The following is a 27,426-nucleotide window of genomic DNA, read 5'->3' as shown; positions in this document are numbered from 1 at the left end:
TGTGCATGACAGCTCATTTTATAAAAATACTTGCTACACTACTACACTACTAATTAGCAAAAGTCAGCATGCTAATACACTAAACTGCATAGATGAGCATGGTAAACATACTGGCATTAGTATTTAGCACAAATTACCACTGTGTCCATGGCTACAGCCTCACAGATGCACAACCAAGGCTGTTCTTGATGCTATTAGAGGCTTTTAACGCTCATCAGTGACGTACAGAAAGAATCTCTAACATTAAACAGCACCTCCTAAAGCATCTACGACTGTAAACATTAGCCACAAGCTCCTGTTTTGCGTCTCATGCTGTTCTGTCTTCTTCTGCTTCCACCCTCCTTGTCACGCTGTCATGAGAGCCGCCTCTTAAATCCAAACCGAGGGCCTTTAACTCTCCCTCGGCCACTGATGAATTTGTCTGGCTCCAGCCGTGAGCTCCGTCATCCTGTCGGTCCCTCTGCAGGAGACGAGGCCTCCCCTCAGCCTCCTGGCCGACCCTCTCTGACCCCCTGTGTTGAGCCAGCTTTAATTTACCATCTTTCCATCTTTACTGATCGGGGCCAAGTGGCACAGCCAAACAATAACATCCAGCCTCTTCGGAAGGAAGCATTAGTGGATTACATGGTGGTTTACTTTTCCTGGGCCAGGACAGATTTGCGTGGCCCGGCTTCCTTTGTTGAGGTAGGCACTGTGGAAAGACAGGAACTCAATACAGTTGCATCAAAACTTCAATTTTAAAGCATTCGACTCATTTGTCAAGCGCAATATGTTTGACAGGTTCCGCTGTTATTATTAAAATAAAAAGATAATATATCAGTCAAACTATACAGAAAATAAACATCCTGATTACTGCCGGTTCATTTTTCATCCGACCAAAGTCGCCGGTCCATTCAACAAACAGCTCTGGACGTCTTTTACATGCTGGGTTGTTGATTTGATTGTAGCAACAACATTCCTCAGCCATGCGAAGAGATGAGCCGAAGCACAGCAAAGAGTCCGAGCCACATGCAGGGGTCAGAGCAGCAGCTTGAGAGATCATCGCATTCCTCCACAAATAATGCACAACGGCAAGCGGCGCCAAATAAAACAACCTCAGAACGAGCAGTGCAAGGTAAACAAACGGCGCTGCAGATGTGGAGAACCGACAGGAAACGCAGGTGCGCTCGCTCCAGCTTCGGACCTCCTCTGCTTTTCGCTTGACCCAAATAAGCTTTTCAGGAAGGGAAGCGGCCTCCTACCTGCAGCATGCCTCTCTTCCTGGAGGATGGAAACCAGTTCTGTGACTGCAACAGACATTTAGTGATCGCTTTTATAACGTCATGGAAAAAATTATTATTATAGTTTCTTTATTCAACATATTGGGGTTAAGGATAAAATACAGTGCAAAAAATACAATTCACAAATTACATATACACTACAATAATGTGTCTTTGTATGACATGAAGAGTGAAAATCTATTGGGACTCAGCTATATTGCTCCAAGCCTGAAATCATAGCGCCCTCCAGTGGTAGGCAAACAACCTCACACTTACTTACTCTGGAAAAAAAAAATATATTTTTTGAGTCTGAAATTTAATACATCTATGAATTGAGTCTTATTATTTTACTTCTTCATAATGAAGCCCTCTAGAGCTGTGACTTCACTGTAAAAAATGTATGTTTTCTTGCGCTTACAAAATGCACACTGGGGAACAATTCCATGTCATTCTCGGTGAAAGAAAACGGAGACAGTGACAGGACTATTTTTATCACAAGATCTGACGAGCTCAGAGAAGAGATGTCGTGAAGATGAGAAATTGAAGTGTAACTTGTTGTGTTGCAGTTGTGCAAGTTAAATACCAAGGAAGTCTTTGGCTACCGGTAACAGTCTTGGCATTGTCATGACATGCGAACATGAATGTGTCCTTAATACGTACCTTATCTCTGTCACTAAAAATAGAAAAAGGAAGCTCACTGGGTTTGCTACTGTGGCTGTTTGCGGTTTACGACTTTTGGAAACAAGGAAATGGAACTTTGGCCACATGAGAAACTTGGATGTAATAATAGGTGCTGCCTTTTTCCAACCGTTTTTTTTTTTTTTTTTTAAGATCACTAGCGTCAAAGGCATTTTAGTTCTGGAGCCCAAGTAAATTTCAGTTGGTCTGGACCAGTAACATAATAGCATTATGAGAAGAGAAGTCTTTATTTGGGAAAGAAAGGGACAATGCACATCAATGAATGTGCCCGATTAAATCCCGAGGTTGGATGTAGTTGTGAGCAGACACGCAGGATGACAAAAAAAAAGAAAAAAGAGCCCATTTAAAAGGAGTGACACAGCACATTTGAGAAATGTAGTAAGAAAAAAAGAAGTTAAAGGGAGTTATTAGTGATATAAAAGTGTGAGCACACACGATCACATATCTGATCATTATTTATAAACTATAAATAAACCACACCTCCAAAATCTTCCCTGTGTTTCAAAGCAATGAAGTACAATTTGAAAAAGTTTACTATCTTTTTACAAATTGTATGAACAACCTGAGATTTTGTTAGAAGAATAGGTGCAGGTCTGGCAATTTCTGTGCCTGTGTACCCTTACTGGAACAGAACAAATGGGAAACAGCAGTTACTTTTATTAAAAAAACATAATTTGCTGCGGCCTAGATTAGACCCCTCTGACAGGCCGCTTTTGGCCTGCGGGCCGTATGTTTGACACCCCTGGTGAAGCGCAGTGGTCCCGTTCATCCTTCTGGAGGAGCACTCCCCTCATCACGCTGACTTGCCTGGAGGAGACGTTCCTGGGCTGATGCCTACTGAGTCACTTCCACTCTCCATGACAGACGACCAACAGCTGCAACTTGCAGTTTCTGTGTGTGTGTGTGTGTCTTTGTGTGTGTATATCTGTGTGTGCCAAGTTCTGTCTATAAACAGCCCCCTCTGTAAACATGGAAAAACCCACACGTGTAAAATAACACTGCGGACATTTCCACGGAAAAGAAAAAAAGAAAAAAAAAAAAAAAAACAACTCAAAAATCCAGAACTAAACAACCCTGCCAAGTTTTATGGAAAGCCTTAATGGTCAGATGATAAAGTCTGAGCTCTTACATAAGCGTGTGAGTGAACTGAGATCTCACTGCTGGCTGCGCTGCAAGACCGAACCTCTTCATGCGTAAGCACGACAGTCCCGACTTCTTCTGCTGGTATCACATTCTTTCCTCCTCAGAAGTTCCTTGTTTCTTTTCTCCTCCGTGACTCTTTAAAGACCTTGCCAGTGTCACTTTCACATTTGCATAACGCTGATGACATTTTAGTGAAGCTGCTGACAGTGGTGGATTCTCACAGTATATATATATATATATATTTTTTTTTTGTTCTGATTTGTGTGTAAATAGTTTGACATTGTAGCCCAGCAAAGAGATGCAAGAATGTAAAGCCATACACCAAAATCTATATAAATGGAGATTATGTTACAAATGAAAAGCATGTTGGACAATACGATGGCGTGGCACATAATAAACTATGAATCTTCATGAATTATACTTTTTTTGAGTATTTTTTATTCTACTATATGTCAGAAGAAACCTGATGGCTATAAGTTTACTTCCATATCCAATTAAGATTTTACATAGAAAGCATGTTCATCAGTTTCACCACTTGTGCATCCATAGACATGTTTTACCTAGAGGAATAGTAAATTATACCCACTTCATAAAATTGTCACATTAATACGTTGTATGTATGTATTTTTCTATTAGTGCTTTTTTGGTGTTCTTCAGTCGAGCACAAATCGTCTTGCCCAAGGCTGGGCATTTTTTTTTTTTTGAACAGCAGCCACAATAAAAAACAAAAAACAAAAAAAAAACCTAAAACAAAAAGCTGTAAGTAGGAGACTGTCATAAAATAGCATAGTTGCTTACACAGCGGCCTGTCTCTCAGGTTTTGAGAACACTGATTGATATTGGCTGTCTCAATCTGGTGGTTATAGCAGAGAAAGAGAGAGGAAAACAGTGACAGAAACTGATTAAGAGTGTGTTTTATGAACCGCTGGGAGTGAAAGTGCTAAGCAGAGTAGATCATTTCATGATCTCTCAGTGTAAGGAAACCAGAAATGCATTTGCACTTTGCTTCAAATTCCAGATAAAAGCTTGGGAGTGTTGTAAATGCGTTGCCAGTTGTTGGTGTTTGGTGATCTCTGTGCACTTGCTCAGCGCTGCAATCTATGATGAAACATGAGTGTGTAGGGGGTGCCCGGTGTCAGGGAAAGACGATCAGGTCGGTGGCCAGGGATGACTTGAATACTTTCCATCGTCATGTTAGGGTTTGCTCTCCCCATTTTAGAGCTGCAGGCGTGAAGGTAGGAAGCAACAGAAGCAGGAAAGAGTCAATTCAAGCAGAGGAGATGAATTTACCGAAACAGATTTGAGAGCTCACCCATCAGGATTAATCGTCCCTGAACTGACAAGTTAATACGGATAATTGTGTCAGACATGCAGACTGGCCAAGCTTCCCAAAGGAAACCATCCACCAACAAGAACATTAAGAAGCTCCGCACCATTAGCATGGTGTGCAGCCTGACGAGCAGCTGGCAGCAGTGGGTGTCGGAGAACGAGACGAAGCAGGCCAGTGAACCCAGCGGCTGGGCTCCGGATTCGGTAGGAGGCGTGCCGGACAAACCCAAAAAGACATGGGTTCCCAAGAAGCTCCCTCCCATAAAAACCCAGTCAACAGACGTAGCGGCTCACACGTTGTCGTCTCGTGGTGAATCCAAGACCGAGGAGGTCAAGACCGAGGACGAGCCCCTGAAGCATTCTTGCATCAAGACAAAGCAGGTGGTGAAGACGGTGACCAGCGGCGTCCAGGAGAAAAGTGCAGGCATCGGGCTCCTGGCTGAGAAGATCAAGAAAGAGTCTCTGCCATCGGACGAGGAGATCGACAGACTGCTGAAGAAGAAAAGCTCACCCACGTGCCGCAGGAAGTGCTCCAACATGGTGGCATCGCTGACCAAAAGCTGGAAGCAGGTGGAGAAAGAGCAGAAGCCCGGAAAGGAAGGAAAAGAGCCAGGAGAGGTACGCACCGGCGGGGTGGATAAAGAGGACGACGGACACCCTGAGAAGGAGATGGAGAGGCTGAACATAGAGGATGTTCAGTTGTGCAGGACTAGCGTTTCAGAAGAAGCAGAGGTAAAGGACTCCGATCAAGACTCTAAGACGACAGTGAGGATAAAAAGACCCCAGGTCCCAGTGTGAGTAACGTCCCTGTGCTTCATTTTCCATTCACGATTAAGAAAGTTAAGTATCTGATGGAAATTTAAGTGACACATTCCATCCATTAAACAAATTCTTAACTCAGAATCAATGGTAATGAAATATGACAGTCTAATTATAAACTTGGTTTGTTCTGTTGTTCGATGTGATAAGGAAGCTGCTTTGATTTGACAGTGCGGGCAGAGGACTTTAGAGAGTTGTCACAGAATGCAACTGCACCAAGTTGTGCACTGAGGTGTCACACATGTAGATGGGAGGTTATTCCAAGAAGTTTTGTTTTTTTTTTTCCCAGCAAGTGTTTATTACGGTCTACTAATAAGCTCAGGTCAAGGATCCCAAACTGGTGGGAAGATTAAGTCAATTGCCAGAGTCAGTGGGTAATATGGGGCCTTGTGATTGGATCAGCAGTGATAGGGGCGGGGCCTTTTGTGTATAAGAGGCTTAGATTGACAGGTCTAGTGTGGCGCTCTGAGTGAAACGCGTGCGCTGTTGAGACAGCTCCTGTATCGCTGAATGAGTGAAGTGCTGACTGAAAGATAACCTTGAATTATCCGTTCACTCAAATATGTTAACGTTAAACAAATTTAACTTTTGGGGGGAAATTTAAAAAAGATATACGAACAATGTCTAATCCCCCACAGACTTTGCGACCACCCTGCAGTACTCTCACCGACCTCCTAGGGGTCTTGGACCCCCGGTTGAAGACCTATGGTCTGCTCTATGACAGCTTACAAAACACGGAAGTTAATAGATCTTTCAGAGGGTATCTTGCAGAATTTTCCTTTTCAAACTACAACTTCAGTTGCGGCATATTTGTAGAGAAACAGCTTAAAACTCTGAGAGCCATGGTTTGTAAATATAGCAACAGATAAATTGCAGTTAGTGGTTTACAGCATGTGTCACTTTGATAAACAACTGTCTACCATTTACTTTGAGAGTGCTAATGAATCTCACTTATCTTCACATGTGCTCTCAATCCATGTGGATCATCTGAACTAAACCGACAACCAAAGCTGGACCATAGTTCTGTGCCTGCTTAGAAAAAAACTCTTAATACTAGCAGGTGGCAGTAGTCTCTATTTGGAAACCAGATGAGGTTCTGTTTTCTCAGAGGCTAGGAGGGTAAGAAGAGCAACAAACCAGATAAGTAGGTTTACAGTAGGTTTACAGTTTATTCATTTTAAATGATTATGTTTTTGTGGAAATATTTCTGTATTTGGGAAATTCGGATTAGATGAAGATGGAAAATGAGAAGAGCCTTCTTGAGTTTTTTATTTTGTTTACTGAAACACATAAATAAAGCTCTATTTCTAAATAAAGCTCTGTTTCTCTTCTCATTTTTCATGTTTTTTGGTAGGAAGGTCGTGAGGGAAATGGATGGAGGGTTCAAAAGGGATGAAAAGGAGTCGAGGGGATGGGATACAAAGGGTTGAGAGAAAGAACCTGGGGATTGTTTTCAGATCCTTGTCTCTTGGTTCTTGACAAGAAAAGAGAAGGATGGGGAGGGTGGGGGTTGAAAACTGAGATGAACAATGAGGTATAGGGGGTTAGGACACTGCAAAAAAAAAAGGAATTTCAAAAAAGCAACAAAACCCTTGTGTCAAAGAAATGTATTTATTTTAAGAAGAAAAAAAGCTTAACCCTTGGAATTTTTTTTAATACATGATGATTTGATTGAATATAAGAATATTTTGCTTCTTTCTAGTAATGCTGTTTTTGCAGCGTAGGAAATAGAATGATATGGTCTAATCCCCGAACTTAAGTTATAATAACCTCCTTTTAAATCGTCTGAAAAGCACTGGACACACAATAGACACACAAGACATTATTGTTTTAGAGATTTTAGAAGACAGAGTAGTGTGACAGCTCAAAATGACAATGCAAAGGTAACACATGAATGACTGACATTTTGACTTGTGGGTCTCGTTAGGCCCTGAGGGTTTACAGGAAAGGACGCATGTAAACTTACCGTATGTGTGTCACATATGTTGGAATGTAGCCGACACAAATACACCTGTGCTTTCTGTCCCGTGACAAGTCTAACTGTCATCATCACAAAGGTCTACATGGAGTAAACATGTGTAATTAATTTACAGGCAACAGTGAACAAAAATGACATCAAAGTATTTTTAGCAACGAAGGCCAATTGTGACATCATCTCACGTTGCCTGTGTCAGGACCAAAAAAGTTGCAGGTAGTCTGTACATGTCACTGAGTACTGGAAACCAGATGAGGTGCTATTTCTAGATGATCAAGCTGTAGTAGAAATATCTCCTTATTTGGAAAGTACAGATGAGCTCAAAGATGGGAAATGAAAAGAGCCCTCTTGACTCTGTTTTTTCCTCTCATTTTCCAAGTTTATTGGCAGACAGGCCGTGAGAGAAATTGATTGGAGATTGATATGGGATGAAGAGGGGTCAAGGAGATGGGATGAAAGGGGATGAGGGAAGGAACCCAGGGATCAAGACACATCTCAAAGCGATGGACAGGGTTGTGGTTGAGAACTGAGAGAGGGCATTCTTACATAGTTAAGCACGGGAAATAAAATGATATGTGGTGTAAGCTAGTTCCCAAACTAAAGTTATAATAACTTCCTTTTGAATCTCAAAATGATGATGATGCAAAGATAATGACCAATCGTTCACCTTTTTCCTGGTAGACATTTTGACTTAATAAGCAGAAGAAAATGGATGCACACTGCAGATTATCTTGTTGAGGTGCTGCTGATGGAATATAAAGCTAAAAAAAAATCTAAATAAAAATCAAAAAAAAAAAAAAAATCAGACAATGCCTTTGTTAACTCTTAACCAACACAAGACCCCAAAAGGAGTGGCTGATAAAGCCTTCTGTGTGAGGTCTGCTCACCTGGTGTGCACATCTGGTGCACGTTTGACACTAATCACCTGCACGACTGACAGCAGAGAAGTAAACAAGTCAGCTGACCTCAAAACTCACAATGCATGCAAGTACAGTTCCATCAAAACACCCATTTCAGAGAAAAGGGAGAAGATACATATTGCACAACATCCATTAACACAGAAAGTGCAGATTCTTCCAAAACACACACAATATTTACAAGAAAGAAACAGATTAACTGCACATCAGCCTATAAAAAGGCATCCCTAGCAAAAATAAGCTGTCTCTGGGGTTGGCGGTCTCTATCACTACAGCTGACACTATTCATCTAGAGCAAAATGTTATGTAAAACATTTCAAATCATAGTCAACATTGAGACCATCAGGTGCCAGAGTGTTCAGATATTGTGAAGAAAATGGAGAAATGTTCCCTCCTAGACAAGAGATTTTCTAAATTTAGACATTTTGACTTGACAGTCTGATTAGGCCCTGAAGGTGTAAAGAACAGGAAAAAACGCAAACTTACCGTATGTGGAAGGTGTGTATGTGCTGACCTAAATACATCTGTGCCTTCCATCCCATGACATAGTGCAGTCAGTAAATCAGTCATGTCTGCAGTGTGAGAGGATAAACCAAAGCTCAACTCAACCAAGTCAGACCAAAGTAGGAGGGCAGATGGCTCAGGGACCTGCTTAGCAATCACATCAACCCAGGTGTAACCCATCATATCTAATGAACCACTCCCCAAACACCAACAAATAGGTCTTCAGGCCTGGAAGCCGTCAAACCTAATGACTTGTGTTTCTTAGTCCCTGATTTCTGTGCCAAATTCACGTCTGACAGGATCCATAAACAAGAAAGGGCAACTGTATTTGATCTCCACCAAAGCCTTTCCTCTGCATTTTGTCTACAAGTAGAACAAGATCTCACTATTGAGTTTTTGCAGCTCCCCTTTTATCTTGTCAAATGAAAACCGATACAGATCAGTTTGTGTTAATGTACCAAAGAGCCAGCAGCTCTGCTGTAAGCTCTAAAAGACAGATTGGGTTTCATTTCCTAAAGATGTGCAGCAAAGGATTCGTTACACTGTACCAGGCACAACTCAGAGCAGAGAACAGAGCAGAACGAAGGACTTGAATGTTTGGGGGGGAAAGGAAAACTTTCTTCTCTACATCAAATTTATGCAGCCTAGCAATATGCCGATTCTGACTTATTTATTCTCAATGCCCTCTGACATGCATCACAGGTACAAAAAGGAAGCTGAGGATGCCAACAAGATCAACGCCTTGTCCAAGAAATACAGCGCTGTGGGAAACCTCAAGAGCCGCTGGCAGACCTGGGCCTCGGATCACACAGTCAACCAGAAACTAAACCCCTTCAGTGAATACTTTGACTATGACTACTCCATGTCCCTCCGTCTCCAAAAGGGCCAGGAGGGTTACGGGCGCCCAAAGGAAGGTACGAAGACAGCCGAGAGGGCCAAACGAGCTGAGCAGCACATCCACCGCGAGATAGACGACATGTGTTACGTGATTAGGACCATGGCTGATCCCGACCCCGACGGAAAGACCCGCGTCACATTCGGAGAGCTGTTCGACAGATACGTCAGGATCTCCGATAAGGTGGTGGGGATCCTGATGAGAGCCAGGAAACACGGGAAGGTGGCGTTCGAAGGGGAGATGCTGTGGCAAGGCCAGGATGATGGAGTAATCATTACCCTGCTGGTGTGATGTTAACCCCTGGGTCAAAGCTGTTCTTGAAATCCTCTTACAGCTTCTCAGCTGGCTGACTGGAACACTAACCGAGCTTATTGTCAGACAAAACTAAGAGGGGGATGGAAAATACAGTTTGACCTGGGATGATTCAGTGGACTCTTAAAGAATAATATCAAAGGAATACAGAGACATCGGAGACATTGGATTATTCAAACATGCATTAGCTGCTATTTGTGTTGAGGATTCTTCCCGTCTCTTACAGATATCTGAGTTGCAGTTGTCATGCACAATGTTATGAGAAATCTACAAAGACTTTTATACCAACGCTCCAGAGATGTAAAAGCCCTAGCTGTTAAGTAGGACTACTTGAGTTCCACTCAGAGTAGCTTACACATTTTGATATGGGTCTCTTTTGCACTTTCTTTATGGCTTAATGCAACACTTGAGTTTGTGTTAATGTACCAAACAACCAGCAGCTTTGTTGAAATGGATATAATGGACATAGATTTGTATAGTATAAACAACTTAAACAACTATACTGAGCTAAATCCAAGTTCACAATCGCAAACCTAGTAATATGCTGTTTCTGTGTTTTAGGATGATATCTTAAGGCCTCTGCAGCGATACCAGATATAGCCAACGGCGTTCTTTCTTTGGGTTGTATGAATGTGCGCACTATTGCAAAAGCAATAAAAATCTCAGGATCATCTTGAGAGAATTTCTTTAAAATCCAGTTGGACTCAATGATCAACTGATTAAGATATGATGGTCAGGGGTCAAAGGTGAATGTGACAAACTACATTGTCAACCTTAAATCAAGTTTCTATATTCTAATCAGGGCAAAATTTCACACAAAAACATTAAAAAAATGGTGTAGGGAAGACATTCAGAATTTCAAAAGTAAACTTGAATTCCTTAAATTCTGCACCAGAGTCTGGCAAAAGATACATTTTGGGCCTTGTGGGGGAGTTAAAACAAGATGTGAACATTAAACTGACATGCAAATATAGATAAATGTTACACATCCAGTCACTGATTTGGAATGATGTCTCTGGCCACATGATAAACATACCTTTATTTCACTCTCTTTTAGCACAGCTTTTGGTCTCCATCAATTGGCTGCTTGGTACAATGCTCCATTCACCAGCTGTTTACAGGGGCCAAAATTATGCTGTGGCATGGTGAACCAGTACTTCTGTAGACCGAACAGCTGAATAATGGCCTAAAACTGTCTGTAAAGGTCTGTAAATCTCTTGCATATTTGATCCGCTAGTTTCCGCACTAAATATCATCCTCATTCACAAGCTCTTTATGAGGACTTTTGCCATCACAATGAAATATAGACTTGTTTGTGAACATGCATTTCATATCCTTTAGAACAGGCTGTTGTGATCTATTGTGTGTGACTCTGGTTATTACACTACAATTAAATGCTTGAGTGGCATCCAATGCTTTTTAACACAATGAAGGTAAATCATTTAATAGTTTCCTCCATTCAGCATCTGTGCGTGATTTGCAAATGTCATCATGTGGAGGTTTGAAGTCAGAGTGACTGCGCAACTTTTGTCTTTGGGAACCCAAACCCATTTTTAATGTGCGCATGTGATGAATGCCGACAGTCTTCAGTAGCTTCTCCTCTGTCTTTACTCGTCCAATAAGTAAAAGTAGAATCTGCGTTACTCGTCAACATTGATCGCTGTCCTTTTCAGACTGTAATCCTTCCTTTTAACACTAATGAAAGTTTCATTGCTGGTCAACACAAAATACATTGCTAGCAGTGAACAATTGCGGTAACCTCAACACCAGCAACCTGGCTAGTACTCTGGCATATTTCCTTACAAGGAAAATCGAAATTTATGGACCAGGTTTATTTTACATGACCTTAATCCATTCTGTTATTTCAAGAAGAGATATAACCAGACTTGAAATTAAAGATACTGATAAGTGAACCCAGACATTGGGATGAAGTGTTCATCTTTAGTTATGTCAGTGTCCTTGGTTTCATTGTGTTTGTTGCCAACGCCGAAGGTGTGGATGTCGGTGAAGCTCTACAAGCTGATGAGGTGAGAATGAACCATGGCACTATTACAAATCTATCCAATAAATGCATCTGATGACCAGTGGCAATTCAGATTTTGAAATTCTGGTGGTGCCATGCAGGAAAATCTTATAATGCAATCCAGAAATATCATTCACAGTTGCAAATGAGAGAGGGGAACACAGCACCTGACAACCAACAGGTGATGACAAAATTACAGCTGAATAATGCCATCCCGCAAACAATACCAATCTGATGATACATCAATAGCGCCACCAAACAGCAGTGTTCAAGATCCCACTATATCAAATCAGGTCAAAACTATTACGTGACAGCAAAAAACACACAATATGGCTCATGGTGTGAACAACGCACACCCAATACACAGCAATCAATATACAAAGTCACCACACACGCTATACCATAGCTTCAGCACAGACAGATGAAAAGCTCCGTGAGGTTGTGTCCCCCACATGCACCAACACAGGTATCGTCAGTTACATATTACACAAATTCCCCTGTACTATTCAAACCATATGTAAACAACATTGCCAAGCTAAAGACCTAAGTAGCCAAGCTAGCAAGACCTGTGCAGTTCCCGCCCCTTGCTTCCGAATAAACCAATGGTTTATCCTGAACCCTTCTGCCAAACTGAACTTTGTGCTACAACAAACAAGACAAACAAGAAAATTTACTGCATTTCTGACTTTTAGTTGGCAGCCGACTCACACCTACTGCAAACAATGAAAAGAGAAAAATAATAAACATAACTATGCCCTTTTTAAATTGAGAAAACATACTTTAACAAGTCCAAAAGTTGGTCTAAAACACATTAAATGACAGAAGCAGCTGACACAACAGAAGAAAGTATCAGTGTGGACAGGCTGACTTTCATCTATGTGCATGTTTCTTTCATTTTTCTATTTGCAGACACTTGTATGATAATAAGAGAACAAAGGGTGCGGCTTTCCGTGTCCCTCTCACAGATTTTTCAGATGACAGCAACATGTTTTGATTTCAGCTGAAGAACTGGCTGACCTGTCTGTTGACAATTTTTTTTCCATTACACCTTTCACAATTTGGTGTCATTGTAATGACAGGTGTTAACATAAAGTAACACAAAGTGAAATGTAAACATAAATCAGCCTGCACAGAACAATGCAGATGCACAAATAATATTTTTGTTGTTTAAAATATTAAAGGCACAAGACCATATCATAATCAGATCAAGGAAACATGATTTAAATACTTGTGTGCATGCTACGGCTTACTTTATTCTTTAAATCTTCTGTCGGGGACAAACCATGCAACAGTCTTAGAAGCAAACAACCTGGATCACACACAACTTCAGATTCTACACAACATAAATACCTCAAGAAATGGATATTGAAGATGCTTGGAAGACAAAGACAGCTTAGAGCCCAGAATGATTTTATGTTAGCTAACGTTTATTAATTTATCAGGGCTACTGTCTGATAGACATTTAAAGTATCTTAAACACTGGAGCACTCTGTACACTTTTACTACCAGCATAACTAAAATCCTTGCTGTATGAGCTACTAAAACAAAACATGCTGACCACATGTATTTGATCCACTTCTTCAAGTGCATCAAGCATAAAGTTTTTATTTTGAAAAAACAAAACAAAAGATGAATGTCACGTTTAATTTAATCTTAATAATTTAATCTTCTGTCACAAGGGTTTTACACATGGAATCTTAAAATTCCATGGCCAAATTAATTAGATTAGAGTAGATTCAATTTTGTCATTACACATGTACACGTACAGAGCAACTAGATGCAGTTTAGCATCTAACCAGAAAAACAATAAGCAGTAAGTGCATGTAGCATAAATAGTGTGGTATATATAGTATATATAAGCAGTACGGTACACATTGTTTTTATAGTATCTGTACCATACAGATTTTTTTCAGATTTTATATAAAATGTGCATGTTTGCAAAATTTTGCAAAAAAGGTCATTGGCATTAGTACAGAAAACATTGGCACTGAGGGTGCTTAGCTTTAGTTAATTATGGTAAATGCTTAGTAACACTGTAAGAGGCTAATTTAACCCTAATAAAACAATTGTTTGTTTATGGAAAGTATAAAGGCAACACAGTGTGACTTTTAGTATTATTTTCACATGTAGCTTGCTAAACATATTATTTTATAAATACCTCCAACTTTTTCCAGGAAGAATCATTACACGGAACTTTATCCGGTAAGTCAGATGGTGATTGTGTGGCAATTATGTGAAGGTTTGCATGAAGTGGCATGGCAGGTTGAACATCATGCCACTGTCATTAAAGTTGAAGCCGTGCCAAGGTGCCCAGGGCTGACTAAGCTTTCAGTTACTGCACAAACATGAATCCGTCACACAAGATGTGATAATGCTTTTTCCTTGTTTGCAACAGAACAAGTTAGCACATCCAGACACTTTTGGAGAGGTATATTAGTATGAATTAGCACTGCTGTTTAGCAAGGCCCAATGCTTGTCTTCTGCATTTGGGTGGGAAAAAAATTAGGACATTTTAGTGGTGAAGAGATTTCTAACATGTTAAGAGTGCAAAAATTCCTGACATACCAACAGAAAGTACCGCCCACCTCTTTGTAGTTTGGGGCATCGTCAACTGGCAGTTGCGCAGATATAAATATGCGTCTTACAAACATGTGCAAATATGGAATTCAGATTTGTCCCAATATAAATAAGCCAAACCTGTCATAGGTAGGCACAGTGTGGTCCACACGTCGCCGACACTCAACGCACACTTTAATGTGGCCTGCCTCTACCACTTGAGGATTCTTTAGATTGTTGATTAAACAACCATCGCGGAAGGTGAGAAACTTTGTTTTATTTTTTCAATAATAATTCACAGAAAACATGCAGAGAAGATAACTCTGTATTTCTTTCACAGAATGCTTTTCTTTGTGGTCCTCACTCTGCTTGCCTCTTCTGCTGGGGCTGAGTGTAAGTGACCGAGGCCCAACAGTCAAATTTGTGCTAAGTGATTTTCCTTTGTGGAATTTCGTGCGTGTGCTCCGTGGACGTCGGCTCATGAGGTGTTTTGCGTGTTTTCTCCTTGCAGTCCTGCCTCAGTTCTTCTCGTTCTCCCCGCCGGTGGGGTCGGGAAGTGGCAGCTCTTACAGCATCACGGGCGAAGGAAGGATCACAGCTGTGAGAGTGTGGGAGTACTACTCCGGCTACATCAGAGGGTGAGCATGAAAGATTTAATAATTTTACATAGCTTCTCTGTATGTCTGCTGCACCAGAGACAGCATTGTTGATCAACTGGTGGTTCGAATATTTTGCAGCAAGCATTTCTATCGGCATATGAGACCATATAAGATAATCCTTTATCATTTATCCCAGTGTTGCAGCAACATAAAGGGTTAAGGACAGTGCACGCAAGACAAGGAAAAGTCAACATTAAAGTAAACACAATAATAGTTTTATGTATGTGATCCAATGGGAGCAGGCTTGTTTGAACAGCCTCACAGCAGCATGAAGAAAAGGCCTCCAGTGTTAGTAGTTACAGTGTCTTAAAGGGGATGGGATCGGTTTTTCATGAAGGTATGGCATGTTTGCTTCCATCCTCCGATCAACCACCACCTCCCCAGGCTTAAAACAGAGTGGCCCTTCTTCACCAGCCTGTTCAGTCAAAATAAAGAGCCAAAGGTGAACCTTAAGGCAACTGGACTTGCTTTCGTTCTCTTGAAGATATTTCACCAATCCTCCAAGTGGCTTCTAAACAATTCAATTATTAAGAAGCAAAGGAGCCACTTGAATTAGTCCATTTAGTGTCATCATTAGACGCCACCATCTGCGTTTTCCTCTACCATCACATTCATCCGTTTCACCTTCATTCAACAGCTTCCAGTTCCGCTACGGCTTCATCTGGTCTCCCATAGCCGGTTACCAGTATGGAAACAGCCACACGTTTGAGCTGTTTGACGACGAAGCCATCATCCAGATCTCTGGGAAGTACGCTCACTACCTGCAGTCATTGGTGATCACCACTACCAGGGGCCGCTCCATGTACGTGGGCCAGCCGAGTGGGCACTCCTTCAACCTCTATCCCACCCACAAGCAAGCGGAGCTGCGCTTCATCAGCGGCCGGTTCCATGGCGGCATCACCTCCATCGGAGCGCACTGGGCCATTCTGGACCCAACGCTCAACAGCACGACTGAGCACTGAAGAGGAGAGAAGAGGTAGCGGTTAATCAGCTGTTCAGTTTCTACACCTATATGTCTAACTTAATCACAGGTATGATGAAGATGATGAGAATTTTTTTTTTCTGTTGTTTGCTTCTGTTGAGAAATAAGTAGCTTTTAGTCGTGCTGTTTGATGTAATTTCAGTGTCTGGCCAGTGAACTACAACTTTTTCAACTTAATGTAATGCAATTCCCAGTTTGATTGAAACATAATGCAATAAAAGTCAAAAGCAAATGTCTAATGAGGACTTCTTGATCCGTAGAGAGTGTAACATTACAAGAGGAAGTAACAGTGAGGATTTTTATTTATTTTTTTAAAGCATTTTACCATTACGTGGCAACCTCAAGTCGACCGGCTTCCTTCTCATATGACATATTGACTGGACTACCTACACAGTATTTAACCATCACCAACAAAAACTGGGACCATTTTGTTTTTCCAGAAACATTCATTTAAATTCAACTTTTAAAATTAAAGTTTGCTGTTGTTACCCTGTCACCTGAAGTTAAACTTTTATTTTCTTTCTTTGGATGAATGTTCAAATGTCCAGGCGATGAGCAAATGACAGGATTCGTCCTCTTTATTTGCACATTGTCGTCAGTTAATGTCTAATGCTATTAGATTCATTTTTAGTCATAAATTGAATTGACAATTGAATACATTTTCTGGAGCTTTTAGATCCTGTAAGACAAATTCTTCTTCTACCTTAGCTGCTTTGTAAACTGTCATTACACATCGTGTGCACCATAAATATCTAATGGATGTAATTTGGAAATGACTTAATTTATGCTGCACAAGCACTCTTTTCCTCCCTGATTCAACACAGATGTGCTTTTAAAACGCGTCCTTCAACTGTTAGGAGTAATCGCTTCACTTAGGGTGCACACACTTGCATTCCTTATCTTGTGACATCACGGTCACCTCAGTCTTTTAAATCAAAGGCTTGACAAGAAAACAATGCTCAGCTTCCTTGTTCGAAGGTGGAACTAGATCTGTGAGTGGGAAGGCCCATTACAACGAGTCCAGGTATGCTCCACGTTTTATAAAAGACACGCTGCGGTGCAGGTAGAACTAGAAAGCTGACGGCGGGGTTAGGCTGCACAGGCGCACACACACGCTTGCCAAAACCTTGGAAATACTGGCACTCGCTTCGAATCGGATTTGTAAGTCTTGTTTTGTTCCAACTATTTGCTGATTATTATTTTATCTTCACTAATAAATAAATAAAGTTGTATAAATAAAGCTGTTTTATTTTTGTTGTCTGTAGGTATCTTGTGATCAGGAAACAAATTAGACAGGTAATACATCATATTTTAGTTTTTCCAAAATCCACATCTTATATCAGACATCTAGGAGAAAAAGGTTTATTTTAGGCGAAATAATTTGCTTTCATTTTCGTCTGTTTCCCATAGAATGCATTACATTGTCATCTTCTCTCTGCTCGTGGCCTCAGTCTTTGCTGACAGTAAGTGTGCACAAAATGGATAAAGATGATTTTAACGCATCTTTTTTTGCATGTATATATTTTGCATCGCCATTAAATTAAAAAAACAAAAAAACAAAAAAAAAACAATGTGTTTAAAATTCCCCAAAATTCTCCTGAAGCGGGCTGCCATTGTTAGCAGCTTCTCTCACATTTCGTTCTCTATGTCTTATCTTATCTCTATGTCTTTGCAGGCCAGCCTCAGTCCTACTCCTTCTCCCCAGCAGTGGGGTCAGGAAGTGGCTCCTCATACAGCATCACCGGAGAGGGCAGAATTACAGCAGTCCGTGTCTGGGAGGCTTACAGCAACTTCATCTATGGGTGAATATGATGTGCTTTTCATCACCCATGTGCAGGATAGATATGGATAATAACAATAATAATAATAATAATAAATCACAACCTATTGTCTCGTTTTTGCTCTACATTAAAGAATGTGTTATTGTTTAGATTTGTCTGAGGATATAGGTGATTTGAATCATGCTACTTCTTATGACTCCTTTGGCTGTTTGGTGCAAATACCAGTTGTTTTTTTTTAGTTGGATCAAGTGTCACACATTATTTCCTCTCTTCTCCTAGCATCCAGGTGCGTTACGGCCAGATCTGGTCCCCTCTCGTTGGCTCCCAGTCTGGCGACGTCAAGGAGTTTGAACTGTTTGACGATGAAGCAATCATCCAGGTTTCTGGAAAATACGCTCACTATATCCAGTCGCTGATCTTCGTCACAAACAAAGGCCGCTCGCTGCACGTTGGCCAGCCCACGGGTCATTCCTTCAACATGTACCCTGTCCACCAGGACGCCGAGCTGCGCTTCATCAGTGGTCGGGTGCACGGAGCGCTTACTGAGATCGGAGCACACTGGGCCATCCTCGAGACCAACAGCAGCACTGACCACTGATGAGGACGTCAGTGGAGATGAGCCAAACTTGTTTTAACTCTGATCAATTGTGTACACTTTTCAACATTCCCCTGAATGTGTCTTTTGTTGCTAAATCTTCTTTAGTCCATGTTGCAGATGGTTTGATTATTAAGTCTGAATCGCCTGTTGCAGGAAACCAATTACTTAAATGACAGGGCAAAGTAGGTGGGACATATACGATTCATTCATTCATTGTCATGAACATGTGTCCCACGTGATTGGCATTAATACCCGGTCGCTTTCTGTTTCTGTTGAGCTGATTCTGCAATTTTATTATTTGTGTGTACCTTTAGCTTTGCACAAGTTGTTCAAAAATGAAGGATGTAAAACACTCAATAAAAGCACATTCTTTTCACATCAAACCTGTGTATTTATTTTCCCTTTACAGGCAGTTAAAAAATCATTTGATTAATGACTGGGAAACGCTAAACTTTAAACTGTTATTAGCGGTCGTCTGGAACTATCTGCACAAGAACAGTGAGGCATTGTGGAACTTTTTTTCATTTAGGTTTTAGATGTGATGATTTTTTAACAGTATCATTTCCTTCCATCTTTATGGACTTCATGGACTGGACATAATTAGCATATCTTAGCATAAAAACTGTCGATAAGTGGTGGAGATTGAGTGCAACAACTGAGAAATGACTGTAAGCATTTCTGTCAACAACCAGGAACTATCTACAGTTGGGGAACAGATGCAGAAATGTTTTGTAAAGTATCAACCCTAATTTCACAGGGAAAGCAAGAGAGGTTAAGAGTTCAATTAGTTAACTTTAGAAGTGCTGTTAGGCCATTTTACAGAGTTATGGCAGCCATACTCCCTTCTTCCTTTGTGTTATAGTTATGAAGAATTAGCATATTCATTTCAACTGAGACTCTGGTGTTGAAGTTTTTGAATGGTTGTCATGAAAACTGCACACACATTTTTTTTTTTTTACATGATGTCTTTTAATATTTAATAGCAGGTAAGTTTAAGGAGTTGCTGTCTGAACAGCTTCATTTGGATCTTAATAGCTGTACCCGTGCAGATAAATATGACTAGTTTCTACGTTATCTCTTATGTAATCCTTCATGCTCATCTTCAAATGTGCACAAATCCTTCTGTTGCATTGTTGGAAAAAATTAAGGAAGCAGAGCATTGAAGAAATGCATCTGCGTCACATCAAGACTGTTCACATCATAACTGTGTAAAGGAAATAGCCAACCTCAAACTGCTATTAGCCGTCAGCCGAAATTGCCACGACTGCTAACAGGAACAATGGTGCACTGTGGAAAGTCTGCGTCTCGGAGAGGTTGTCAAAATACAGCGGAGATTCCAGGAAATATCTGCACCTTACTAACAAAGATTTGAAAATATTTCTCCTGTAATTGAGCTTTTTTTTTTAAAGCATCAGCCCCAGTGACGCACAGCTTTATAATTCAAACACAGTGAAAAAGGTCATAGTGGTCATTTTCCCAGAGACTCCAGTAGATGTATTAGGGAAAAGGGGTGGATGTCAGTGGTAATTTTAGAGGTGCTTTTTGGTTGTTAAACATGTCTTAGTTTAATATTAGTTTAGGGAGCTGTAGCCTATGTCAGGTGAGGTCACAGAGTCCCTTGTCGAACGTGTTTTTCTTGGGATTTACTACCAACACACATAAAGCTTTTCACATCAGACATTCTGACATTTGTTGCTCTAACAAGAGTACAGATGTATTGAAAATGTTTTTATTCCACTACATGCCCCAGTAAACCATACACAAAAAACATATATTTAATTTTAAGTGTTTCTAAAGCATCATCTGTGATGATACCCAGCCTGAAAGCTCCACAATGCCACAAGATTTTAATACCACAGTTACGTGCAGCAAATTTATTTAAAAAAAAAAGGATGGATGTTAATGGTTTAATGAGTGAACTTTATAGGTGCTATTCATAAAGACTGGGAATAAAAAAAAATCTATAAATGTGTCTTCTAGTGCGTAACTTTAGGTCTTTATTAAAAAAAAAGTGGATGTCAATGGTTTAATGAGTCAACTTTAGAAGTGCTCCGTGAACAATTTATTCTAAGGGAGCTGGTTTTCACTGGGATTCATTACTCACATACATTAACCTTTTCAAATCAGACACTTTGACTTGGCAAGGTGAGGAGACCACATGCGTTTTGAATATGTTTTCATTCCATTAAATGTCTCTGGAAGTCATGCACAAAAGCAAAAAAAATCCCCTGTGTGGAATGCTGCAAAATCTGCATGTCTGCCCTCATTCTTTAAGAAGCACATTCCCACCGATAACACACATGAAAGGCATTAGTAGAGAATTAAACACACCTCAGCTTGTCTTTTATTAATGTGAGTCACTGCACACAATACACCTCAAAATACATTGAAAATCCCTTGCTCATGTTTAAACTTGTTTTACTGGAGTATTGGTTGTCGTTCATATGGTATCCATGCTTTTCTTATGTCGAGCAGGGTTATTTTGCACATACTAATTATGCAAATGTAGCAGTGTGGTTCTTTTTTTGATTACACTGTTTATTGTATTTTACTAGATAATATTTATTTTTATTTTATTTTATTTTAATCTAATCTTATTTCATTTTATCTTCCTTGTGGTTTTTAAGAGTGTTACTTTTATGTGTAACGAAGCTACTGTGACCGAGTAATTCAACATCTAAGTCAAGTCAAAGTCTAATTTCTGTTGTGTGTTCTTCTCATGCATCAGGCTTGTTTCAGAGCAAGTGACACAGTCAGGGCAAGAACGGGAAATACTTGCATCACTGCCTCCAAGACGAAGGTATGTTGGAGAAACCCCTCAAACAGGCTGAACATGCCCGAAAACAAAACAATAAACCAGGAAGAACACAGAAAATGCATGCACCTGTATCTGAAAACCCTGATCTAACAAGTATTCTGAAAAAAAAAGAAAAAAAAAGCCAAGGGCTTCCTCATACTTCTGCACCTATCACCTTATAATCTCTGCACAGTCTGCACAAAACATGAAGAAGACTGGGACACACAGGCTGATAAAACAGCTAAGTTTTTGTTTATCTCACTAACTTGCAGATCCAGTACAACCTGAATTCTCTTTCTGGTAATTACTGACAATCGGCTAATGACGGCTTTCACTTTAAATTTAAAGACCACATGCGGAGTGACAGTTGTATACAGTATCATGCACAGACAATAACAACTCAAAAATGACAACGTTCTCAACCACGCTGCATTCATTTTCTTAGAGGTAATTAAATGTGTGTGTATTTTTTTTTCTCTTTTTTTCTCCATTCCTCAGACATTAGGTGTGCAATCTTAACCTTCTAAGTTTATGTAGCATACGAGAGAGAATTTACAAGTCCTGGAGTTTTCAGTATTAGTTCCGTAGTTACGGAAGTAACGGACGTATAAAAGAATTCATTATACACAGTATGTGTTTACATAAAAGCATAATTCTATCTAACTGTGTATGATGCCTAATTGTTTATTTTACTGTGCAATAATTTATTGTATTGTACATGATTGAATGTATCCATCAGCCATAACATTATGACCACCTCCCTAATATTCCCTATATAGTCTAGGTTTCCCTTGTGCCTCCAAAATAGTTGTGACTCATCAGAGAATGGACATGGGCCTTCTGAGGGTGTCCTGTGGTGGTGGGGGCCTTTGGGTCCTATAGGTTGAGGGGAGGGGCTCCTGTGGATGATCCTACAGATACTTGTTCAGTTTAGGATCGAGGGAATTTGGAGGCCAGGTCAACACCTTGTGTTGTCTATGGGGTGTGTTACCTTGTCTAGTCTAGGTGTGTGGTACATGTCTAAGTAACATCCAGGTCCAAAAGTTTCCCAGCAGAATATTGTATTGTCACAATATGCTCAATGTTATTGAGTACACGTGCCAGTGGTCTTAATGTTATGCCTGATCAGAGTATATGAAGAAACTAGAGCCATAGTTACCTCAATTATTTCCTGGTGAAGCACTGAGGAATCAAAGCAGAACACAGCATAAAAATAGCAGCATGAAGTAATAAAGTGCTTAAGTAAAACACGAGTACAATTCAGCTGAAATAGAACATTTAAGTAAATATGTTAAATTATGTCACGTCTTTACAATTGTGAAGAGAAGAGACATCTAAACAACTGAATTTAGCAACGTAGGACATGTATACAGGATCGCTCAAATCCATAAAGGACCGATTACTTTCACAGAATGTGTCAAACATATGATGCACGGTCCCTATAAAGCATCGTCTGAATGTTAGAAGAGTAGAATAAACAATAAGAGTCGGAATCAGTTGCATCGATTTAATCAGAGGAAGCTATTTTTAGACACACAAGGAAATTGACTCCGGTGAATCACTCACCCACAAACGAACAATTGACACACCAGGCTATTGTCCCTTTTCTGGCAATTCATCAATTATTTTCTTTTCGTGAGTGATCACTGGAAGTGTTCCCATACTTTCAAAGGGGGAAACTGCAGAGCGAACGAGGCAAAACTCGTGCTCATGCAGAGGACATCAGTTCAGTGGATGCTGAGTCAATGTGACGCGTCGTGCATTCGCTCTGCTGAAAGAACGTGGTCACAAGCGGCCCGGGCCACCTCCAGATGTGGCCTGAGTGATCGGCTGCGAGCGCGTCCTCAATGTGTCCTGGGTGCATTCACACCTGCGCCTCAAAGCTGCCACTAGTTATCAGGTCACCCGGGGACACGTTGAAACCAGGTGTGATCGGACCCGGTCACCCGTGCAGTCCATAATGGTTTCATTGTATTATGTTTGTGTATTATTTAGTCACTGCTTGTTAACTGGCAACCGCACACAAAGAAAGACTCCAGGAAGTTGCTGTTGTTGCTTTTCACGCTTACTGGAACCGGAGAGAACAGATCAGTTACATCCAACCTGTTCAGCTCCTCCTGCTCTCGCTAACAGTCGAATGGAAATGCGTGCAGAAAGTGCATGTGCGTCCTCGTCTGTTTCCTCGGGATCACGCGCCGTGAGTCAGTAGGCCGGGTGCCTGGTTCACATCCTTTCCTTGCACGTCCACTTTGCATGTCTCCTCCCAAAAATGACACAGTCACAGACATCACAGGCAGGTGTCAGCATAGAATCACACTACCACACTAACGAGGGCCACACTACTTGTCCCTTGCTGTTGTATTCACTGTAATTCATTTTGCCCGGTTTGGCTCTGATCAAGACAGATACAGTATGAAAGGAGGTGCTGGGGTGGAGTTTGGTTTGGGAAGCTGCTTGCAGAAGATACACTGATCAGGCATAACATTATGACCACCAGTGTAATGCTGTGCAGGACGTAACAGGACAGAGTTAGTTAGTTAGCAGATCCTAAGACAAATACTGGATCAGTTTGGGATCGAGTGAATTTAGAGGCCAGGTCACCACCTTGTTCTGTTTTTCATGTTGTTTTTTTAAGTTGTTCCTAACCCATTTGTATGTGTGTGTGCCACTAGCTGTGTTTCCATTGCAGTTTTTCGCAAAATAAAAGTGATATTTCTGAAATTTCAATAAAGCTGAACTTGACTTCTTGGCTTGAACCTGAAGTCACTATACATGTGATGGCTTGAGCTCTGATTAGTTGGTTGTGGGAAAACCTTTTGTCTAAGCATCGTTTTGTTTATAGGCAAGACTTCAGCCCGGATTAGTCAATGTCTGGTTATATTCCTCTGTGCATTTTATTTTGTGATGTGTTTAAACAAATCTAAAAACGTTATGTTTTATTTATTTATTTATTAAAGTGAATCAGGTATGCAAATGCACTATACACATAAAAAAAGACAGAGAGTGTGTCTAAGAGAAAAAAAAAATCAGTTTTCTGGGCAAAAAACAAACAAGCAAACAACTATAAAACTCGCCCCCTCTCTCATATTGCTGAAAGCGCTGAGCCTACACTTCCCAAGATCCTTTGAGGCGCGGCAGCAGCTGTGCGCTCCGGCTTGCCCGCAGCAAAGTGATGATAACACGCCAAACAAGGTACAATGAGAGCGCGTTGACTTCTTTTTTTCATCTTTACGTTTCGCCTGCTCCTTTTGCCAGTGATGCCCAGATCCGTGGAGTAGCACGATGGCTGTCCAAGGTAAGGCTCCTCGCCCCTGTCACGCCGTCCACGCCGCCGAGTCCTTTTAAAGATTGCAGACAATAGTTGTAGTTAACGTGATGCCTGGAGCTGGAGGGTTTGCACGGCTCAACCCAGTCAGAGCCGGGTCAGCCGTGAAAGCCTGTGATTGGGCGATGTTGCAGCCTCTGGTCTCTTTGCATTACGTCCACTGTCCTGGTCTCCTATTATTATTACTACACAGTGCAATTGCATTTGCAGACCCACCATAAAACCTCGCGTTAACGCGCAGCCTCTTCTTGTGTGTTGCTGTGTTTGCGCCTGGTCGTAGCTCCGCGATTGCATTCTGGTTAACAGGTTAAATTTTATTTTATTTCATTTATTTTTTATTTTTTTGCACAATCACCTCCGCTGTACCGGGCACTATATGTTCCCCGGAGAATACCAGCACTCTGCACAGAGATCTACACACACACAGAGAGAAAGATAGTCTTCTTTGAGAAACCCGTGTTGTCATTCATGGAGCTGCTCTGTGTTGTGATGCAACAGAGCGCGGCGTGTGCGCTCAGCAGCCTGTTCCACGGGATCAGGTTGTCTGGCTGAGGCTGCTCATCCGGCGGCAGGTGGTGCGACATGTGTACCGGAGAAGTCCGCCGCTTGCCCCTGTGGTAGTCAAGAAGCAGTTCGTTTGTGGTTGAAAATAAAAACGTTTGAGAAAAGTGACAGCCGGAGTCGCTATGCTCGGCCAATCTCCCCACCTGATCGGAGGCATCTTGTGGATCCAGAATCCAATGAGAGGTATGTTGGAGGTGGAGGCGGTGGTACATGCTTGCCTGCATGCATGCATGGCATTCATTCATTCCTTCATCCATTCATTCATTGGTGCAGCTGGGCCAGCTATCTCCCTCTCTCAGACGCTTTTCCACTACAGCCCTGTGTTGTCTGTCTATTTGCCCATGCAGGTGTGACTGGTATGTCTGTGTCACTCCTGCATACACCCACCCAAGATCAGGTTATTCACCTCTGACAACCATTACAGGACATTTACGTACAGTGTGTGTTTTTGTAGTTTGACCAGTCCCTCCTGTTCTTTCACTGGTCTTTGTGTGGATGTTGTGTTCACTCCAGGACTTGCGTGCCCTGACACTGACAGCACAGATTTAATGGCCACATTTTTTTTCTCGTCATACATTCCCCTCTGAAATCTGAAAAAGGATTTTATTGCTGCATTTGCGCTGATGGATGAATATTGGCTGGAGTGTGGAGTAACGGGTAAAATAATAACGCCTGAAGGCCTCCTTGAAGCCCCGCGAGCTCGGCTGAAGTTCCCGGGGCCTCCACGTTCACGACAGCAGATCCATTTGGGACGCTGAACCGTTTTTGTACAAGTTGTTCAACTCTTGCTTCTTTACAGTGCTTACAGCTGACCTGCAGATGTAAAGACACGGCCCCTTGCTTGTTTCAAAGCCTGAAATATGGCTTTGATGATCCATGGCCACAGCAGCAGCACCCCCGCCCCCATGCATCTCTCGAGATTCTGGTTTTAAAACAGTGAAGATGGAGGGAGCTGAAGCCTCCTGCAGGCACTTTGCTCCAGAGATGACAAGTTTATGTCTTATACCATTTAATTCATCTTTTATCCGATTTTGTTCATGTGTGTGTGCCTCTGAGTTCTGATTGAAAAGACAAAGGGTTAAATACACCCTCAATTAGCTGATTAACGGAGGAATTTATCTCGCTGGATAGACAGTCTTTATTGCCCTACAGGGGGGTATTTAACCCCTCCTCTCACCTATTTACATGATGGGTACTGGACAAAGCGCCCTCCTTTCTAAAGCCTGTTTCCTGTGACTGGATGTTGAAGGTCTGATTTCAGCGTCATTGCTATTACCTTTTGCAAGACGTGTAGCAGCTCAGTCCCTCGCATGTGGCGAGCCGGGAGGGAGGCCGATGATTGTGGAGGCAGCATGTGTGATCTTGGTGAAATGAGATGGAAATAGAGAGGCAACATCTTGGGCTGAATTTTGCTTTTACTGTGTACAGCAACAACAGGGAGGTTGTTGGGGGGGAAACGGACACAGCTCTGTGTATGCGTGATACGTGTCGTGTGAAGCTATACGGACAACTCGGCGCACTCAGTCGTGATTCACTGACTTGTGTCGTTGAGTCGAGATGAATCGTGAGTCATGTCCCCGTTCGGTGAAGCTGCAATAACCAAAGCGTCTACTAGAATTAGGGAGAGAATATCCAACGAATGGGAAGCGGCACCTCTAAACTTCTGACCGCATGTAACGATGGACGAGGCACAGATTTCCCGAAGAGCAGTTTTGAAGCTCAGTGTAGCGGCTCTGGCCATCGCCATCTACCAACCTGCTGGATAATTCGGGCAAAAGCTAAACATGTGGAGCTGAGGTGGGCATACAGTAGTCATGGATGGGGAAGTTGGACATTTTAAACGTGGAGATCTATGAGGATTGGCTCATTTTTGGAGTCATCCTCAAGCGGGAAACCATATATCTGAGTTGGTTTAATTTTTCAGCCCATGAGGTTTTAGCTTGTTCCCAACACACAAGCTCGGATCAGATCTCACCACACCAGCCAATAACATCGTACACAGCTCTACAGTGGCGCAGAAATATGATCCTTTCTCATTAAAGATGCTGATGGGAACGCTGCGTCGCAGGGAATTGGAAGAAAATCATAAAAGATTTGCTCAAGCTGTGCTTTGTGCTTTATCAGACACTTGGAAATATTAGTTTTCTGATTGCAATTTTGTATTTAAAGACATGTGTAGTAAACATCTTTATATATGTCTAGAACACAGAACCACAGCAGGTTTTAGTGTCTGCTTGGAGCCTTGTGTCAGGTTTCACATGTCACACAGGTCATTAAACGAACAGCTTT

The 27,426-nt window shown here is 41.4% G+C and overlaps 4 protein-coding genes across 7 annotated transcripts in view; all 4 read left to right on the top strand.

Annotated features, from left to right (window-relative positions):
* The first annotated feature begins 4,268 nt into the window (after nt 1-4,268).
* Nucleotides 4,269-10,534, top strand: abrab (actin binding Rho activating protein b). The gene is made up of 2 exons (XM_047605812.1): nt 4,269-5,224; nt 9,348-10,534. Exons 1-2 carry the CDS (start codon nt 4,470-4,472, stop codon nt 9,829-9,831), a joined length of 1,239 nt encoding a protein of 412 aa, XP_047461768.1. The 5' UTR covers nt 4,269-4,469; the 3' UTR covers nt 9,832-10,534.
* A 3,588-nt stretch (nt 10,535-14,122) lies between these two features.
* On the top strand, nt 14,123-16,568 carry LOC125020468 (zymogen granule membrane protein 16-like). The gene is made up of 4 exons (XM_047605813.1): nt 14,123-14,692; nt 14,772-14,824; nt 14,943-15,069; nt 15,728-16,568. The coding sequence occupies exons 2-4, from the start codon at nt 14,773-14,775 to the stop codon at nt 16,050-16,052; spliced, it is 504 nt and encodes a 167-aa protein (XP_047461769.1). The 5' UTR covers nt 14,123-14,692; nt 14,772; the 3' UTR covers nt 16,053-16,568.
* A 399-nt stretch (nt 16,569-16,967) lies between these two features.
* LOC125020469 (zymogen granule membrane protein 16-like) lies at nt 16,968-18,834 on the top strand. 2 transcript variants are annotated; one of them, XM_047605815.1, is made up of 5 exons: nt 16,968-17,233; nt 17,314-17,368; nt 17,483-17,535; nt 17,748-17,874; nt 18,133-18,834. In XM_047605815.1, the coding sequence occupies exons 3-5, from the start codon at nt 17,484-17,486 to the stop codon at nt 18,449-18,451; spliced, it is 498 nt and encodes a 165-aa protein (XP_047461771.1). In that variant the 5' UTR covers nt 16,968-17,233; nt 17,314-17,368; nt 17,483; the 3' UTR covers nt 18,452-18,834. The 2 variants fall into 2 exon arrangements, with proteins under 2 accessions (XP_047461771.1, XP_047461770.1); XM_047605814.1 differs by having other exon boundaries at nt 16,977-17,233; nt 17,338-17,368.
* A 5,347-nt stretch (nt 18,835-24,181) lies between these two features.
* Nucleotides 24,182-27,426, top strand: part of samd12 (sterile alpha motif domain containing 12) — a 108,837-nt gene continuing 105,592 nt past the window's right edge. For 2 of the 3 annotated variants that reach the window (XM_047605712.1, XM_047605711.1), the window contains exon 1: nt 25,175-25,320. In XM_047605712.1, coding sequence (XP_047461668.1) covers nt 25,260-25,320 — 61 coding nt within the window. In that variant the 5' untranslated portion in view covers nt 25,175-25,259. Of the gene's footprint in view, nt 24,544-25,174; nt 25,321-27,426 lie in introns of those variants that run through there. The other variant, XM_047605713.1, reaches the window with a different exon arrangement.

The sequence above is a fragment of the Mugil cephalus genome, chromosome 14, assembly GCF_022458985.1.
Source record: "Mugil cephalus isolate CIBA_MC_2020 chromosome 14, CIBA_Mcephalus_1.1, whole genome shotgun sequence".
Lineage (NCBI taxonomy): Eukaryota > Metazoa > Chordata > Actinopteri > Mugiliformes > Mugilidae > Mugil > Mugil cephalus.
The sequence above is the reverse complement of the archived record's forward strand: the minus strand, read 5'-3'. Positions and strand labels throughout refer to the sequence as shown.